The sequence below is a fragment of the Anolis sagrei genome, chromosome 4 (assembly GCF_037176765.1).
Source record: "Anolis sagrei isolate rAnoSag1 chromosome 4, rAnoSag1.mat, whole genome shotgun sequence".
In the NCBI taxonomy this organism is placed as follows: Eukaryota; Metazoa; Chordata; class Lepidosauria; order Squamata; family Dactyloidae; genus Anolis; species Anolis sagrei.
This window is the reverse complement of record NC_090024.1, coordinates 31,604,959-31,624,796: the sequence shown is the minus strand read 5'-3', so window position 1 is coordinate 31,624,796 and position 19,838 is coordinate 31,604,959. Positions and strand designations below refer to the sequence as shown.

Genomic DNA, 19,838 nt, shown 5'->3' with positions numbered 1-19,838 from the left:
CCTTACACACTATAAAACCTCTTTTCACTTGTGAGCTGTCTTGGTAGGCTTTTTTGAAGCTGGAAGTATAGATGTAGAAGATAGTCCTACACACACATAAGCAGAGGGCTAGTTCATGGTCTTCCAGGCTGTTGTGGGACCATACTGTAGTTTGGAAAAAAACATTCCTACTCACACTGCACATATCTGATAAGGAATTTGTTTATGTTTCTCCTCCAAGAAACATGAAATAACAGTACAATATTTAACATGAATAATAATTTTAGCCAACATAAACATACAAGTATTTCACTGGGAAATTTGAGTTTGCCTTTCGTTGATGAGATAGTCAAGTTAATTGGGGTTGTTGTTGTTGTGTGCCTTCAAGTTGTTTCAAACCCTAAGTCTAAAGTTTTGGGCAGAGGCCAGATAAATGACCTTGGAGGGCTGTAGTTGGTAGATTGGGGACCCCTACTGTAGATAAATACTTTATTTGCAGATATATTTTGTAAGGTAAGTAAATTATAGCTGGCATTATTACGTTAAAAAAACCTCAAAATTTTCAGCTCAGTGAGGGGGTAGTTTTGGAAGCAATTACATTGTTTTCCCAGTATACCTCAAGCATGGCATACCAAGAGGAGAAAAAGCATTTCTTTCCCTGAATAATCACTTTTCATCACTCAGTAGTGAAAAAACCCTATAAGGCAGAACTGTTCAAATTATGCACCTTGAGGCAGTGTATGATTCCCTCAAAGTAACCAAGATCGCTCCCTTTTCTATTAAAAGAGGGGTGAATTCACTCTAGATATGGAGAGTTTATATATCGGTCATAGCCCTTCCTCCCAGAACCAATTTCATTTCCTCTTCATATTTTGGCAGTCTATGAACCTTAAGGAGACATCAGAAGGCAAAAAACAAAACAAAAAAATGCCCTGGATCAGCATTCTGCTGTTCTAAAATATGGTAAAAAGGAATGAGTAAAGAAGCAAACTTTAGCAAATTCTTGGTCTCAGCTAGATCAGTTGAATCGTTAGGAAGTTGATGCTAATTTGAAGTGTATTACATAATAATAATAATAATAATAATAGTATAGTATACCCCGATTTATGAACAATTCAACTTGTGAGTTTTTTGAGATATGAGCTGTCACTCATCTCATTTTTTGCTCCAAGTAGTGAGAGGTACCACCACCGCGAGAGCATGCCACCCTCTCGTGGGAGGGGCTTTCACCAGCAGCTTCTCGGCGCCAGGAGGGAGGCTATCGGAAGCTCAGACCAGCTGCGAAGCAACATGGTGGCTTCTCCTCCTCAAAGGACGGACACCCGCAAGCCAGGCAGGAGAGGGTTTCATGCAGAGAATGCCAAACCTAGCCTTTTTGGCTAAGCTTTCAAGTGCAGCTCGTGTTTGTCAGTCCTTCCTTTGAAATATTGCCTCCTCCTGCCCCTGGGACCCTTGTGCAGTCTCCCATTCAAGTCCAAACCAGGGCTGACCTAGCTTAGTGTCCAGGATCAGGGTAAGGAAGAGAGCTAAGGTGATGGAAGAAATAGAGAATCTGCGAGGAGGGAAACATTGATTGGTGGGAAAAGAGGCACAGACAACCTCCCATCAGTTTATGTCTATCTATTTTGGAAGGGTGATGATGGCTGTTTTCTTGAAAGTACATTTTTTACACATTATTTGTTGTTTATAATGTAATTTTTTCTTATTTAAAAACATGTAACAAAAATTGGTGTGGTTTTTGAGGTGTTGGAATGGATTAGTATAATTTCAATGCGTTTCAATCACAATTTTTTTCTGAGTCCCCTCAGGGAGATAGGGTGGAATACAAATAAAGTATTATTACTATTATTATAAAAATTGCATTGAGATAAGAGCAATTTGAGTTAAGAGCTCAGTCATGGAACAAATTAACTCTTAAGTGAAGGGATGACTGTATTGAACAATGAAAGAGGGTTTTTTTTGTAAAACAATTGAAGAATCTTTAGAGTTCTTTCAGAATTAGGCACTTACAACTATAGTTTAATCTTTGGAATAATTCCTAGAATTACTGAGAATCTGTTATGAAATCCTGTATTAAAATTCAATCTAATAAAAATGACTTTTGGAATGGAAAAATATCATTTGCATTTTTTAAACTCTAAAATGTTTGTCATACAGTGTGACCTAGATTTATTAGACTGTAGTAGTTTAGAGCAATTTGGCTAGAAGTTTGTCATGACATCAGTGTAATCTCTATGCAGTATGTGATTTCAGTTGGTTCCAGTGTTAAATACTTTTATAATTATGCTAGTTTTGGCAGTTAACTTGGAACTTTTTCACATTTCTTTTAATGAACATGTTTTATTTCTGGGCTTGGGAGCAGCCACATATGTTCGAGAAATTAATTGTGTGTTTTCAAAGTTAACACTGAACAGAAATATGTATGACTACAGTTTCCTTTTACAGAAACAGGTCTAAAAAGAAGCATAGTTCTTGTAAGGTCATGGCTACATGATGTCCCTCTTAATAATAGAGTCCAAACTTTGCTTTAGAAAAGTGTTAGTAGCTATTGTCTTTTATTATTTAAAAACCCACACTTTGAGAAACTTATTTTTACATCTTTTTTAAAGGTTTTGGATAATTTTCAATTAGAAAAATTGATTTTTAATGGTAGATTTCATCAACCTGTATATTTCATATGAACTTCACATTGCACCTTCTATATATTGATATTTTGAATTGAGAATAACTTTTTAAATTCTAGAAATAAATTTTTGTTAAACAAGTATGAATATATCACTGGGTTGTTGTAGGTTTTTCAGGCTATATGTCCATGTTCTAGAAGCATTGTTTCCTGACGTTTCACCTGCATCTATGGCAAGCATCCTTAAAGGTTTTGAGGTCACCTCACAACCTTTGAGGATGCCTGCCATAAATGCAGGCGAAATGTCAGGAGACAATGCTTCTAGAACATGACCATATAGCCCAAAAAACCTACAACAACCCAGTGATTCCAGCCATGAAAGCCTTCGACAATACATATGAATATATCAAGATTTAATGTAGTATACGTTTCAGTGCTGAAGTGAAAATGTCTTTCCCACTAAAGGGAAAGTATAGATGTATTTAACATATATAGCTATGATAACATTTCTTTTTGCAATGAACAAATACAAGAGATAGATGAGACAGCACTAGGTGTGGAGAATCAGTGATATGATTTATAGAATTTTATTGAGTTAAAGAAACAATTCCAGTAATAGACAAAAAATTAAATATGCAAAAAAAACCCCCAACAAATTGATTTATTCTTGTCTTTGCCTTTGACAATACAATCATTTGTTACATTTTACAGGATGACCATGAAAGCTGTGGCTCCAGTTCAACAAATCGTAGTACCTCAGAAAGCACAAAAACAGCAGTGAAACCAAGAAGAATTCAGCAGGCTACTCCTGACCCCGATTTGCCACCAGGTAGTTTGTTTCATAAGTTGTATGTTTTGGCACTTAAAAAAATTATTTACATACATTAACAGCTTACAGTGTAAACAGAACACAAATCAATTAGCATTTTGCAAACACATAACCTCACCACCCACACCTGAACAAGTATCCTTAACTTTGCCATAAATGTATGAGTCAACCATTAACCAAATGTCAAATTCAAACATACTGACCAACAAGATTGTATTGTTTTCATTTTTCACTCTCTGACCAGTATGAATCAAGATCTGATCTGTTAGTTTCCCCCTGAACACTATAGTTTCCATTGATAGTTTAGTGTTTAAAGCTATGTTCCATATCTCCCCATACCATGCTTCCAGTGTGAGATTAGTTACTATTTTATAATTCCTTGTGATTATAAGTCTCGCTGCTGTGAGTAAAATAATCACTAATTTTCTTTTAATTTTATTGACAGATTCTTAATCACTCTCCACTTTAGAACCCTTTTCCAATTGAGGTCCATCAGAAGCCCTAGGTCTCCTTCCCAAACCTTTTCTAACACTTAATGTCAATTGTAATGACACAAATGGAAACATAATTGTCTTTGCTTTCAGCGTCGTAAGACGTATCCCCTTTCAAATTGATGCTATCTTCTGCTGATTGAGAAGTATGTTCTGGTTGAACATTGTGTAAATGTTCCACTGTACAACAGGAACACCACACAAGGTTTTGGAAACTAGTGGTCTATCCCTTTAGGCATTTAGGTGGAAATTACTCTTAAGTCTGCACTTAAGCAAGCCCAAATTGTTGTTTTTATATAATTCTTTGTTTTCATTGGCCTTCTGCTTGACATTGGCAGAAGGATATCTCTGTCTATACACTTTTTTGCTGCATGAGGGTTCAGGAAACATATAATTGTAATAATTATATGAGTCATAAGAGTAAATGAATATGCACTTTCTTATATACTTCCCATAAGTGTATATGGTTATGCTGCTACCTTAGCTGAAGGCAGCTGTCATTTTTTTACCTTTTGCCAGAATTATGAGATTTTCCTGTCTCATGTGCTATCACTGAGGAGCTAGAATGGTGAACAAATGTTCTTTGTAGTGACACTCTGCTTTTGGTAGTTCTTAAGGGAAGTCTTGTGCCATCCCTTTTGAGCTTCTGTCAGGCTGCTAAGAATTTACTGTATCATATGGTCTCATGTCCTTAAAATTAAAAGGGCTGTTTCAACATTATTAAATAAATCATTGTAGTCTGATTATAAATATTTTTATCTGTTGTGGATTACTTCAGGACACTGGTGGGCTTAAGAGTGATTGATGTGTCACATAAATAAAATAACTGTCTTACAGAGACATTGGTTTTGCAGTACAGGTTGAGTATTCCTTATTCAAAATGCTTCAGACAAGAAGGATTTCAAATGTTTCGGAATACCTGTATTGGCATTTTTGTACATAATGAAGGTGGAACCCAACTCTAAGCATAAAAAATAATTTATGTTCCATTTACACCTTATACATGTAGATTAAATGTTTTTTAAACACAATTTTAAATAATTTTGCGCATGAAACTTTTTTCATCCGAAGCAAAAGATATAATTATCTCAGCCATCCATGTGGACAATTTTGGAATTTGGAGTATTTTGGATAAGGGATGCTTCATCCTTGGCAGTAATTATTAATAGCCACTTTAGTTCATATCGCCCTCAGATTGTGACATTGAACTCGCAGCTTAGCTTTCTTTTCTATATACATAAATTGTGACATTTACAGTAACTGGTTTCTCAATGTGTGGATTACCTAATAATTTTTTAAGCTCATTGTTTTTTTGATGCAAGTTACATTGAATACAGAGAAACCTGTATTCACGTTACTGAATAGAATATAATAACTTTATTGTCATTGTACCTCCAGCAAAGGATCACCGCCTTGTCGGGGCGCTGGAGCTTGAGCACCTCAATGATGTCATGAGCGAAACCGTGAAGGGACACCCAAGACGGGACGGTTGTGGCAGAGAGGTCAGACCAAGCGTGATCCCTGGGGAAGGCAATGGCAAACCACTCCAGTATCCTTGCCAAGAAAACTAAATGGACCAGTACAACCAGAGATATGTCGGTATGCCATTGGAAAATGGGACTCCCAGGTCGGAAGATGGCCAAAATGCTACTGGGGAGGAGCAGAAGATAAGTTCAACTAGCCCCAGATGTGATGACGCAGCTAGCTCAAAGCCGAAAGGAAGGCTAGCGGCCGACGGTACTGGAGGTGAACGACGAATCCGATGCTCTAAAGATCAACACACCATAGGAACCTGGAATGTAAGATCTATGAGCCAGGGCAAATTGGATGTTGTTATTGGTGAGATGTCAAGACTAAAGATAGACATTCTGGGGGTCAGCAAACTGAAATGGACTGGAATGGGCCACTTCACATCAGATGACCACCAGATCTACTACTGCGGACAAGAGGAACATCGAAGAAATGGAGTAGCCTTCATAATTAATAAGAAATTCGCTAAAGCGGTGCTTGGATACAACCCAAAAAATGACAGAATGATCTCAATTCGAGTGCAAGGAAAGCCTTTCAACATTACAGTGATCCAAATATACGCCCCAACCACAGCTGCTGAAGAAGCAGAAGTAGATCAGTTCTATGAGGATCTGTAGGAACTACTGGATAATACACCAAAAAGAGACATTATTTTCATTACAGGAGACTGGAATGCCAAGGTGGGAAGTCAAATGACAACAGGGATCACAGGCAAGCATGGTCTGGGAGAACAAAATGAAGCGGGACGCAGGCTGATAGAATTTTACCAGGAAAACTCGCTGTGTATAACGAATACTCTCTTCCAACAACCTAAAAGACGGCTTTACACCTGGACCTCACCAGACGGTCTACACCGAAATCAGATTGACTACATTCTTTGCAGCCAAAGGTGGCGGACATCCATCCAGTCAGTGAAAACAAGACCTGGGGCTGACTGTAGCTCAGATCACGAACTTCTTATTGCCCAATTTAGAATAAAACTAAAGAGATCAGGGAAAATACACAGACCAGTTAGATATGATCTCACTAACATTCCTAGCGAATATACAGTGGAAGTGAAGAACAGATTTGAAGGACTAGATTTAGTAAACAGAGTCCCAGAAGAACTATGGACAGAAGTCCGAGACATTGTTCAGGAGGCGGCAACAAAGTACGTCCCAAAGAAAAAGAAAACCAAGAAGGCAAAATGGTTGTCTGCTGAGACACTGGAAGTAGCCCAAGAAAGGAGGAAAGCAAAAGGAAACAGTGATAAGGGGAGATATGCCCAGTTAAATGCGCAATTCCAGAGGTTAGCCAGAAGAGATAAGGAACTATTTTTAAATAAGCAGTGCATGGAAGTGGAAGAAGACAACAGAATAGGAAGGACAAGAGACCTCTTCCAGAAAATTAGAAACATTGGAGGTAAATTTCAGGCAAAAATTGATATGATAAGAAACAAAGATGGCAGGGACCTAACAGAAGCTGAAGAGATCAAGAGAAGGTGGCGAGACTATACAGAAGATCTGTATAGGAAGGATAATAAGATTGAGGATAGTTTTGACGGTGTGGTGAATGAATTAGAACCAGACATCCTGAGGAGTGAAGTTGAATGGGCCTTAAGAAGCATTGCTAACAACAAGGCAGCAGGAGACGACGGGATCCCAGCTGAACTGTTTAAAATCTTAAAAGATGATGCTGTCAAGGTGATGCATGCCATTTGCCAGCAAATATGGAAAACACAAGAATGGCCATCAGACTGGAAAAAATCAACTTATATCCCCATACCAAAAAAGGGAAATGCGAAAGACTGCTCCAACTTCCGTACAGTGGCCCTTATTTCTCATGCCAGTAAGGTAATGCTCAAGATCCTGCAAGGAAGACTCCAGCAATACATGGAGCGAGAGTTGCCAGATGTTCAAGCTGGGTTTAGAAAAGGTAGAGGAACGAGAGACCAAATTGCCAATATCCGCTGGATAATGGAGAAAAGCAGGGAGTTTCAGAAAAAACATCTACTTCTGCTTCATTGACTATTCTAAAGCCTTTGACTGTGTGGATCATAATAAATTGTGGCAAGTTCTTAGTGGGATGGGCATCCCAAGCCACCTTGTCTCTCTCCTGAGGAATCTGTACAAGGACCAAGTTGCAACAGTAAGAACTGACCACGGAACAACAGACTGGTTCAAGATTGGGAAAGGCGTACGGCAAGGCTGCATCTTCTCACCCAACCTTTTTAACTTGTATGCAGAACACATCATGCGATGTGCGGGGCTGGATGAATGCAAAGCTGGGGTGAAAATTGCTGGAAGAAACATTAACAACCTCAGATATGCAGATGACACCACTCTGATGGCCGAAAGCGAGGAGGAGCTGAGGAGCCTTCTAATCAAGGTGAAAGAAGAAAGCGCAAAATCCGGGTTGCAGCTAAACGTCAAAAAAACCAAGATTATGGCAACAAGAATGATTGACAACTGGAAAATAGAGGGAGAAACCGTGGAGGCCGTGACAGACTTTGTATTTCTAGGTGCAAAGATTACTGCAGATGCAGACTGTGGCCAGGAAATCAGAAGACGCTTACTTCTTGGGAGGAGAGCAATGTCCAATCTCGATAAAATAGTAAAGAGTAGAGACATCAGACTGGCAACAAAGATCCGCCTAGTCAAAGCCATGGTATTCCCTGTAGTCACCTACGGATGTGAGAGCTGGACCTTAGGGAAGGCTGAGCGAAGGAAGATCGATGCTTTTGAGCTGTGGTGTTGGAGGAAAGTTCTGAGAGTGCCTTGGATTGCGAGAAGATCCAACCAGTCCATCCTCCAGGAAATAAAGCCCGACTGCTCACTGGAGGGAAAGATACTAGAGACAAAGTTGAAGTACTTTGGCCACATCATGAGGAAACAGGAAAGCCTAGAGAAGACAATTATGCTGGGGAAAGTGGAAGGCAAAAGGAAGAGGGGCCGACCAAGGGCAAGATGGATGGATGGCATCCTTGAAGTGACTGGACTGACCTTGAGGGAGCTGGGGGTGGTAACGGCCGACAGGGAGCTCTGGCGTGGGCTGGTCCATGAGGTCACGAAGAGTCGGAGACGACTGAACGAATGAACAACAACAACAACATTGTCATTGTACATTGTACAAAGAAATTAAATGCTTTCCCCAGCACACATCACAAAACAACATACCCATTACTCCACACTCCCAAAACTACTGCACAGCTCCCAATGCCACATCAATGCGAAGTCACAGAACTTATTTATTTATTTATTCACTTACAGTACTTATATTCCGCCCTTCCCAACCCGAAGGGGACTCAGGGTAGATCACAGAACACATATATGGCAAACACTAAATGCTGATAATACAATGACAAGACAGACAACAGATAGAGGTATATGCAGGCTTTTTCTCATCATTCGGCATCTTTTGGGGTGTGTGCTCAGTTCCGGCCACAGGGGGTACTGTCGCTTCATCTCTTGGCTGAAGAGCTTTTTTTGTTTGTAAACTTTCCTCCGAAACCCTGTGCCTAAAATACCTCCCCACTTAATGCAATTTCTATTCATTTACTCACATTTCTGTTTTCTATCTGCTTGGTGGGCGTGGAGCTGGGCTGAAGCTCACCCAGACCAGGTTTCAAACTGTCAACATTTTGGTTGGCAAGATTACCCCAGCTGCTGCTGGCGATTAACCTGCAGTGCTAAAGTTCCATATAGTTACAGCTCTAGGGTAAAAGCTGTCTCTCAGTCTGTTTTCTGAATACAGAAAATGTTTAGTTTTTGTTTTGTCTAAATACTCTGCCTCCTAGAGTACCACATTGATTGAACTTGTTTTTGTATTTGGCACCTTGCAAATGAGATTCCCAAATAAATTCCTATTTCCTTTCTAGGCTATGTGCAGAGTTTGATTTGGCGTGTAATAAACAATGTCAATATTGTCATCAATAATCTCATACTCAAATATGTGGAGGATGATATTGTTCTTTCAGTCAATATCACTTCAGCAGAATGTTACACAGTGAATGAATTTTGGGATCAAGCATTCATGGACATTTCGGGTAAGTGGCTCTCTGTGAACTTTCTCCCCATAAGTTCAATATATTGCTCAGGAATAATTGGAGGAATGAAAGCAGGATTGGGGAAGTGCACCCCGATCTGTTGCTTTAAGGTTAGTTACTGCTATTATTTATTTAGTATATATCCGCCTTTCCTCCTGAAATGGGAACCAAGGCATCTCACAACAGGTCAAATCAAAATACAGCTATAAACCATCATTATAGTAAAAATAATTAGGAATACTTAAACAAGAAACCTATTAAAAATAGTAATTTTAAAATGCTTTCAGCATGTTATCCTTAAAATATGAAACACGGCAAGTGTTAACCTAGCAGATTCTACATTGAGTTCCTCTAATACGTGTATAGTACCAGACAGCAAAATACTGTATATTCGAAACTACGTACTAATGCAATCTCTGGTGTTTCATATATCTCTATGTAATATGTTGTCCTTTTAATGTGTCTGATAATTATTCAACTGTGTGTAATGCAGATGAGTTTGTGCCTAACAATTGCTTTAACCTATTGAAATAGCAGTATTTTTCTTTCTATTCAAAGCAACTGATTTGGTACTAAGGAAGGTGATCAATTTCTCTGACTGCACCGTTTGCCTCGACAAGAGAAACGCTAGTGGTAAAATTGAATTTTATCAGGATCCACTGCTTTATAAGTGCTCATTCAGAACTCGTCTACACTTCACATATGATAATCTTAATTCTAAAATGCCATCTATTATTAAAGTAAGTACTTTTCCAGATTCATTTTATGTTTCATTCATAAATCATTCTTCCATGTGCACCCCTAACTCAATAACTGTTGTTGTTAGAGAGAGAATTTCTATTCTTTGGGGATCTGTTCTTGGTCTCTGTCTTAAATATCATCTTATTTTAGGACATTTTCTACACATTCTTCATTTTACAATTAATATGCTACTATCATTATTTGATTATTTGATGCTTCCTATCAAAGTAAATTCTTGAAATATGTAGAGACATTGGCATGGATTTGCTACAGTATTTGAGATGGTCCTTCAGGACCCCTGTGGCTACAGTTTCTCAAGTACCTTTGTCGATTATTACTCCTATAATGTCCTCCTATACAGTGCTGACACTCTTCTTCTGCTTGATGGGTTGAGCAGGTACCAGACTACAGCCCAAATGATTTTATTTGTGGGAGCTCCACCACTGTTTTCAACAGTTACATGATTTCCAGCGTGTATATCGCTTCCAGTATCCACCATGGGAAAACTCACAATTCTTCTCAATCTGATCTAGACAGCTGCCACCAAATGTGTCAGTCAGTTATGTAGACAGAATTGGAATGGGGATTCACAAGATAGAAAGGTGACAACTCAGTAACAATTAATTTGTTTGACACTAGATTCAAGACGATCTGACTCACTGTTCTCATTGACATCATTGGTCCAAGTGGATGAAGACATTAGCTTTTTGTTACAATTAGAAGATCAATGGGGCAAATATTGCAAGTCTTCTTATCTAACAGTGTCAATATTCAAAATAGTTCAACTTTTACTGGAGTTGACACCAGTAGTTAAATAGGCTTGGGTAAAGCCTTCCTTGGGGAAAAAAGAAATGTCATACGACTGCTTTGGATAAGAAAGGTTGGAAACCTGATCTATTTGGAATATGATTTTAGTGCTCAGTTGTTTTTGCATTAACTATGTCATTATGGCTGTTTTAACAGCAATTTATTTTGGAGAAAACTGACCATTTTAAACATTTTTCAGAAGAATATAAGAATATTACTAATATATTTCAGCCAAAAGCTCATAAATTAGCAGCTCAGCAGGCTAAAGCTGCTAATAACATGGCTGACTGCACTTCAAAGTCTGAAGTCGATACTATCTAATGGAGGAGACATGTGTGATGGTGTTCAGGCAGAGTGACAGAGAACATGTGGGCCCCAATCAAAAACATACCTTTTGAAAGTGAAGAAGTTATTTATTGTACAGACTGATGAGTTTATGAATGAGTTGCATAAAACCAGAATAGCAATCAAAAAGAGAGGCATCAGTAACCAGTCCTTCACTTCTAGATAATACAACCATGCAACACACAATCCCTCTTCTCGCTTTTCTCACTAGAAAGTTCTTTCTCATTCATTGAGACTTTCTGTGAAACAGTTCTGGCAATCCAAATAATACAATGGCTGCAAATTAAAATATGACATGGCAATCAGTTAAAAACACATAAACTAGTTTAAAAAGCTATGGCATCAGTAAAAAGAACTTCTTCTTCTTCTTCTTCTTCTTCTTCTTCTTCTTCTTCTTCTTCATTTGCTATATTTGTATACCGTCCTTCTCAGCCCTTAGGCAACTCAGGGCGGTTTACAATAGCAACGATTTGATGCCCAAAACACCATAAAACATTTAAAAACATTCACACATAATATAAAACCGTAACAAGAATACTAAATATGAATTCAATATACATATGACTCCAATACAATCAATTCATACTTTAAAATTCATAATTTGAAAATAATCTGGATAGACCTGCCAGAAGAGATTGGTCTTTAATGCTGACTTAAATTCAGGCAGTGAATCCAGCTGTCTGATCCTTCTGCAGTTTGGGGTTGGCTGGAGAAAAAGTTACCTGTTTGGCAGTTACCAGCCTCGTCTGGAGTAAATATCCCCCAGAGGAGCTGAGTGTATAGGGCAGACTATATAGGAGAAAGCTATCCCATATGTGACCTGGACCATATGGGGTAGGGCACAGCACCACCTACTTTCTCCCTAAACTTCACCATAGGGTAGAAAAATTATTATCTTCCCTGGATGTCAGGAGATCTCTTATTTTATATCAACAGACAATCTGGTTTTTTCTCTCCTTTGTGGCATTTCATAGAAACATAGAATCATAGAGTTGGAAGAGACCTTGTGGGCCATTCAGTCCAACTCCCTACCAAGAAGCAGGAAAGTCACATTCAAAGCACCCCTGACAGATGGCTAACCAGTGTGTTTAAAAGCCTCCAAAGAAGGAGCCTCCACTGCACCTCGGGGCACAGAGTTCCACTGCTGAACAGCTCTCACAGTTAGGAAGTTCTTCCTCATGTTCAGATGGACTCTCCTTTCCTGTAGTTTGAAGCCATTGTTCCGTGTCCTAGTCTCCAGAACAAGCTTGCTTCCTCCTCTCTATGACTTCCCCTGAAATATTTATACATGGCCATCATGTCTCCTTTCAGCCTTCTCTTCTGCAGGCTAAACATGCCCAGCTCTTTGTTTGTATATTATCAAGGTGCAAAGAAGGATCAATTTATTTCTGTTCAGTCATGTTCCAAATAGAGTTCCCATGTCATTTCATTAGTGTAGGGGTTGCCATAGTTGCCATATTTACCTGTTTCACAGCTTCTCAAGGAACATTCAAACAAGTTTGACAGCTCTTTCTAAACCTATGTCTTTTTACTAGAGCTGTACAAGACTGCTACATGAGATGAGCTGTCAGCATTTATGAAGAATCATGATATCAACGTTAGTGCAGGGAGAGATGCCTTTTTTACTTCAGGGTTGATTTCTTTGCTTTTGGCATCATGTGTCTACCACCTCAAGCGTTTATCTGTTTGTAGGAGTCAGAATAGGATTTCCCAAATGTGCTAGCCAGGAAACTTAAAGGCATCTGTATTACAACTGACCATATTTGGATAACACGCCAAATATTTGAAGGAGAATATAATTTTATTTGTTTTGTTTTTCTTGTGGAAAATATCTTCTTTTGTGTTTAAAAATTATTTCCTGCTTTAAAAGTTTTGTTTCCCTTTTTAAGGACATCAAAATTGGGCATTAAGTATGTGGAATTTTTCTTATATTTGTTTATTTCTTTAAAAACTATCCCATTGTTTCCTTTATTTGAAGTCTGAGGTATTAACGTTTGATAGGTCTTTTGATAGCATTCCTTCAGTTGAATAACTGGTTCTTCACCTGATCTTATTTTGTATATCTCCTTGTATTTGCAGATTCATACATTAGTTGAGAGTCTAAAACTTTCCATTACTGATCAACAACTACCTATGTTTATTCGTATAATGCAACTTGGAATATCTCTTTACTATGGAGAAATAGGCAATTTTAAAGATGGGGAAAATGAAGACCTCATTTGTCACACTAAGGATGTTTTAGGAAACATCTCAGGTAATAAAAACTGTACCCATTTGTATCCTTCCTAAAACACTAAAGTAATTATGGTTCAAATTTAAACAGTAAAAAACTGGTTTTCACAATGGTTGTTTAATTTTTGAGATGGGTTTGAGTCTTAAATATTTACTTATGGCTTTTTAATATCTTCTTAAAATTCATATAATGGAATGATTCAATTTTAATAATGCAAAACCTCTAAGATTTCCGAGACAAAATAGATTTGATTTTTATATTGTTATAGGCCACTCATAAATACTAAACTGCAAATATTTGTTCAGGTAACAATATAATGTGTGTGTATCTGAGTGGAAGAGTACAAATTTCAAACTGATCATCTTTGTTATGAATTTAAACAGTTCTTTTCTTGGGTTGATTGAAGGTGGTCCTTTGACAGAATTTGAGAAAATGTAGAATGGACCAAAAGCTGAATATTTGTGAGAAAATTAAAGTTTGCTAGTTAATTCCAAAGTTGTACAAAAATGCTAGGAATTTCAGGCAAATTGTAAAGATCATGTTTTATTAAAATTGGTTAATCAATGTGCAGTCTAGGGCAAACCAACAGCCCCACAAAAGGCGAACAAAGAAACCCCCCCAAAAGTTGATAGGTTGATCTAAAACTTCACTAATGTCCCCATTTCCCTCCCATTAGATAGCACCCCTAATTTAGAAGCTCTATGAATGTTAATTTGTAAACTGTAAAGACAAGAAAACATTTAAATTATATGATAGACTTTGCATTAGCCTGAAAGATGTGGAGCATTGGGATGTGAGGAGCTCTTATTGTCTGGGTGAGTGAAGGCTGGTGGTGGAACCAAATGGTGAAAGGGCAAACCGACAGCATCTCCTAGTCCAGAAACTGATCAGCAATCTGAGAAACATAAGAAATGTATGATATTTTCTTCATATAAACTAATATAATCCCATCTGTTTTTAAAGCCTGTGAGAGGCAAGATCCAGGAGCCATGGCATAGCAACAGGTGAGAGTAGCATGTGTGAGTTGTGGAAATAAGGCAGAATGAAGTAGAGCAGGAGAGCTGGGACAGAAACTGTAAGAGAGGTAAATCGGAGAAGGGCAGAAAGAACAGGAAAGACTCAGGAAAATGGCAAATGGATAAGAAAAAAAAATGGGGCTATAACAGATTATTTTAAGAATGGAGAGAGAATTTCTACATAGCCCCCTGGAAAGCTAAGGTTGCCTGTGAGCTGTTCTGGAAGGCTAAATTGGAGGAGGTATGTTTGGGATGCTAAAAGCCTTTGATAGACCTCTTTTCCTCATACCTGCCTAACTATATTTATTCAAAGTCTTGTGAGCAGACTAAGTTTTAGGACCATCTCCCTTTATGCTCAGACCAATTATCCTCCCAGCCATAAGACTAGTAAATTAGGAAAGTGGTGAAACAGGCCAATATCCCTGTTTTCCCCACCACATTAAATAAATCAATTATGGAAGCACTCTAGTTTGTTTAGCAGCTCCTTCTTTGCAGGAAGAGCCAAGTAGAAATGACCAAACACTTTGCATCAGCACATTTGCTCTGTCAAAACAAGCCAGAATTCTAGAGAGGCCTTTGAAGAATTCCATCTTATTTTGACATCTGAATCTTACCTGTGTCTGCATTGGTTCTCTGTTTAATATTTAAGGAATGTGTTGAATGCTGGGCAAAGGACTTAACTTTGCATCTGTAAAATCTCAGCTCCCAATTTCATGTGATGCTCTTGACATCTGCGATTTGTCCAAAGCAATCTGTCTTCTGTCCAAAGCAATCTCCTACTCCATCAGTCCTAATTTGCTTAGACCAAATAGACTTCTATTAAAACTTTTAAGGAGAGAAAACACATTATGACTCAGATAGTAACATTTTACAATGGTTCTACTGACTGATCCCAATAGCAAAATGCACATCCAGTCGGTTGTTGTAGGTTGTTGTTGTAAGAAGCTAATATAGTCGTAGTTTAGTCAGTGGGGAGTTTGGAATAGGAAGAGCTAGGATGAATTTCGTAGGCCTCTATAGTGTTAGAGGGCTGGTGTGGAAAGAGGATTCAAAAGGTTCAAGATAACCTGTTTGTATTCCGGTGTGTGGAACATTGCTTTTAAGAAACTCAAGTTATAAGACCTTTCTCTGCAAAAACAAAGCCTGACAATTTATTGAAACCACTACACATCTTTACTGTTCAAAAACAAAATGAACAACATATTCTTTTTTTTTTATTTCACCTGAAGAGTTTGTGTGGCTTTTTGAACAGACTATGGGAGGACGTGGCCTATGAATCAATAAATAGTCAAAGAGATCTTATTAAATCTTATTAAATATTTGGTGGCAGCAAAGAAAAATATAATATACAGTGGTAGCATTCCACTGTCCTGCCTTGTGTGTGAGGGTCTGTATATCTCTTGTCCCTCACGGCTTTTGCTGGCCATACCTGTTATCCTTTTATCAGCTTATTTTTGTGGTATGCATAGGCAAAAGCTGGAAAAAAATGAAACCTAATATTTTCTGGCTGCTGACATTTGTCAACACCTTGCAGCTAAAAGTGGGAATGAAAAAACATTTCTACTGTTGAAGGAGACTTTTTTGGCAATTGTGTACTTGAAATTGTTCAAGAACAGTTAATCCTTGTGTTAAGATTGCTGGTAACACTGCCAAGGCTATGGTCCAGATTTGTTAAGAGGCATATAAGAATGCCTAAAAGTAAGAATGTTGTCATTGTGATTGATATCAAAAAGTTCTTAGGCATTTATCATTTTAAAACACAGATTTAGCTATTTTTAATACTAAAATCTAACTTTCCCCCTTGATTTTGTATCTTATTTGTTTACATTTCCTTTCTATCAACTTTATAAACTTAGGAAGTACTGTAATCAATTTTGTCTTTTTAAACTGGTCCTGAGAACAGAGCAGTTTTGATGTAATCTCTCTTCTGAAGAGGGTTTAATATGAATAGTTCAAAGTTCATTATATGAATTGTGACAACAATGTATTTCATGACTTTGAAGAGTATAGTTTCCACTCCCAAATGAATTCTTTAAGCAGGATGTCATGTAATATAGTGCTGACTTAATTCTGCAGTCTTTCATTATGCTGGCAACTGTGTTCAGTGGAAGGTTTTTTCATGGTCAAAAATTTGTAAAGTGCTCAGCTGTTGGAGCTCATCTTTTATTCAGCAGCCCTTCATCTAGAAACAGATTGTTTCAAACAGATATTTCTTTTGACATTTTTGTACAAAAAGTTTATGGTTGAGTCCAGAAAATGTTGCATACAGTTTTTCCATTTGAACCCTTAGACCTTTCCAATGTTTCATTAGCTGAAGGTATTTTCTTGTCAGGTTCCCAAACTGCTTTTTAGATGTTGGGAAATTTGAAGTCTGTCTGGTATCTTCCAAGGTAAATAAAAACCACTGGCTTCAAAACAATTTTGTAACTCAGTTGGATTTTTACTTTTGATAAAATGTCATTCAGACAAATGTCTCTGTTTGAAAAAAAATGCCTGAACATACTATATATTAACACAAGTTATTTCATAAAATGAATCCATGACCACAAATCAAACACAAAAGGTTACATTTCTACATGAAAGTAAAATCAGTAGCAAACCACTTTATTTACTTGTATTACTCAATGAATTCATGCCATATACTTCATAGCTGCATTAGCTCCTGTATAAGTAATCTAAAGTAGATGTTATGGCTAGAAGGCCCTTGTTACAGATGTAAGGGTTACAGCAGCAGTTCTCAACCTGTGAGTTGTGACCCCTTTGGGGTCAAACAACCCTTTCACAGTGGTCACCTAAGACCATCAGAAAACACATATCTACAACATCCATAGTCTACAACCTGGCTGCCTCTCATCCCTAGCCACTTCCAAGTGATAAAGATCAATCAGCCAAAACATATATTAAATACCAGTACTTTCTCATTACTTTATTTTTCATACCATCACACTATGCCACAGCAACGCGTGGTCGAGTACATCTAGTAATCTATATAAATAAAAATGTAATGTTCATTTGTGGGATTAACATAACTCAAGAACCACTGGACGAATTGACACCAAATTTGGACAAAATACACATATCAGGCCAACGAGTTATCTTCACTCATAAAAACACAGCAGAAGAGACTTAAAAGGCCAAAAAACAAAGGAAACATTACAAAGCATGTGCAAAACCACACATATATATGCAAACACACATATGTTGCAGGTTCAAATCCGGGAAGTGGCATGAGCTCCCGCTGTTAGCCCCAGCTTCTGCCAACCTAGCAGTTCTAAAACATGCAAATGTGAGTAGATCAATAGGTACTGCTCCGGCGGGAAGGGAATGGTGCTCTATGCAGTCATGCCAGCCACATGACCTTGGAAGTGTCTACGGACAAAGCCAGCTCTGTGACTTAGAAATGGAGGAGAACGCTACCCACTCGAGTCGGGCACAACTGGACTTAATGTCAGGGGAAACCTTTACCCTACACAAATACACACACACACACAAAACACATATGCACAAACTGGGCCACAGCAACGCATGGCAGGGGACAGCTAGTACTTAATAATTCTGTTATTTCTGCTTCTATGTTTTTAAAGGTTCAGAAGATGAAATAGGCAAAGACATGCAATATATTTCTCCAGAATCTTACACTCAGCAAGATGATGACCAACAACAGGGATGGGTGTCCTGGGCCTGGTCTTTTGTACCTGCCATTGTGGGTACTGATGATGAAGAAGGATATTATGTTGGCATAGATGATGGAACAACAATCAATCAGCAGAAATTACCAGCAGTTAAGGATCCTGTTGCTTCTATAGGATTTTACTGTACAAAGGCCACTATCACTTTCAAGGTAAATATTTTATCTTAAACATACTTTACCTCCCTTTCATCAGTGCTAGATAAATATAGATAGCTGTCTGATATGTCTACTCATAGGTAAATCCCATGAAAGATAATTGCACAACTATGTAAGCATGTGTGAAATGTATCTTTAGCAACTCCTTTTAATTTTTTAAAAATGTTAAAATGACGGACCACAGGTGACTTACATAACTGTAAGTCAGGAGTGGAAAAACTGAAATAGTTAAAAGTTTCCTGTGGTGTGTTATAGTTATTGTGTGCCTTCAAGTTATTTCCAACCCATGGTAGCTGTTATGCAAAGCTATCATGGGTTTTTTTTGGCAAGATTTTTTTCAGAGGAACTTTACTGTATCTCTCTCTGAGGCTGAGGGAAACCCAGTAAGTTTCCATGACTGAGTTGGGATTCAGATCCTGGTCTTCTGAATGGCAGTCTAATCCTCAAACCACTATACTACTCTGACTCCATCTTTGCTGAGTCTTGATTAAAATGGAGGCTACAGACAATTTATATGGTTGCAAAGACAGTAAAGAAAGCTGACAGGAAGACATTAACTGATATAATGGTAGACTCCATGGACTAAAGACAAATGGATGGATCTTAGAGAACAACTCAAGTCAGAACTCTCACTAGAAGCAAAGATGAGGCTGTGGTACCTTGGATTTATCATGAAATAATTTGAATCCCTGGAAAAGACAATAATGCTTGCTAGAATAGCAAAGAGTAGGAAAAGAGGAAGATTGCACTGCAGGTGTCTTGTATCAAGGATGGCAAAGCTTGGAGTGTGCAAGATCTGGGTAAGCTGTCTGTGGCTCTTGGAAAACTCATTCATAAGATTAACATAAGTGAAAGTCAACGTTAGCAAATAGCAGAACCCAATTATTGCATAGGAATAACTTACCCATAGGTTTCAGCAGATCTCATATCTTGTTTTGCCTTTTCTTGGTAATGGGAGATCACTTGTCAGATAGTATAATTACCAAGATTCTGCTATTAGTGTAATTTATATTTATATTTCTAAACCGTTCTGCAGGATCTCACAGTTGTAAAACTGATTATGTTGTGAATGCTGAGAACTCGACTATACCTGTTACATAATACATCATGCAAACTTTTGAAGTTTCACTGAAGATGTTAAAAACCATACAGAAGTAAAAAAAAAGACAATGTTAGAATCATAGACTTCTGTTTTATCTTAGTTGTTATTTAGGCTGTCATTTAGCATGGTCTTGGGGCCACTTTCTTTCTGAACCATGTAGATTTGGGGACAAAGGATAGTAAAAGATAGAATCATTGAGTTGGAAGACACCTCATCGGCCATCCAGTCCAACCTCCTGCCAAGAAGCAGGAAAATCACATTAGAAATACCC

General features: G+C 38.0%; 1 protein-coding gene across 4 annotated transcripts in view; it reads left to right on the top strand.

Annotated features, from left to right (window-relative positions):
- The window catches only part of VPS13B (vacuolar protein sorting 13 homolog B), a 382,845-nt gene that overhangs the window by 38,925 nt on the left and 324,082 nt on the right, over window positions 1-19,838 (top strand). For all 4 annotated transcript variants that reach the window (XM_060775658.2, XM_067467340.1, XM_067467339.1 and 1 more), the window contains exons 4-8: window positions 3,314-3,431; window positions 9,309-9,476; window positions 10,035-10,216; window positions 13,449-13,623; window positions 18,203-18,459. In XM_060775658.2, coding sequence (XP_060631641.2) covers window positions 3,314-3,431; window positions 9,309-9,476; window positions 10,035-10,216; window positions 13,449-13,623; window positions 18,203-18,459 — 900 coding nt within the window. The remainder of the gene's footprint in view (window positions 1-3,313; window positions 3,432-9,308; window positions 9,477-10,034; window positions 10,217-13,448; window positions 13,624-18,202; window positions 18,460-19,838) is intronic.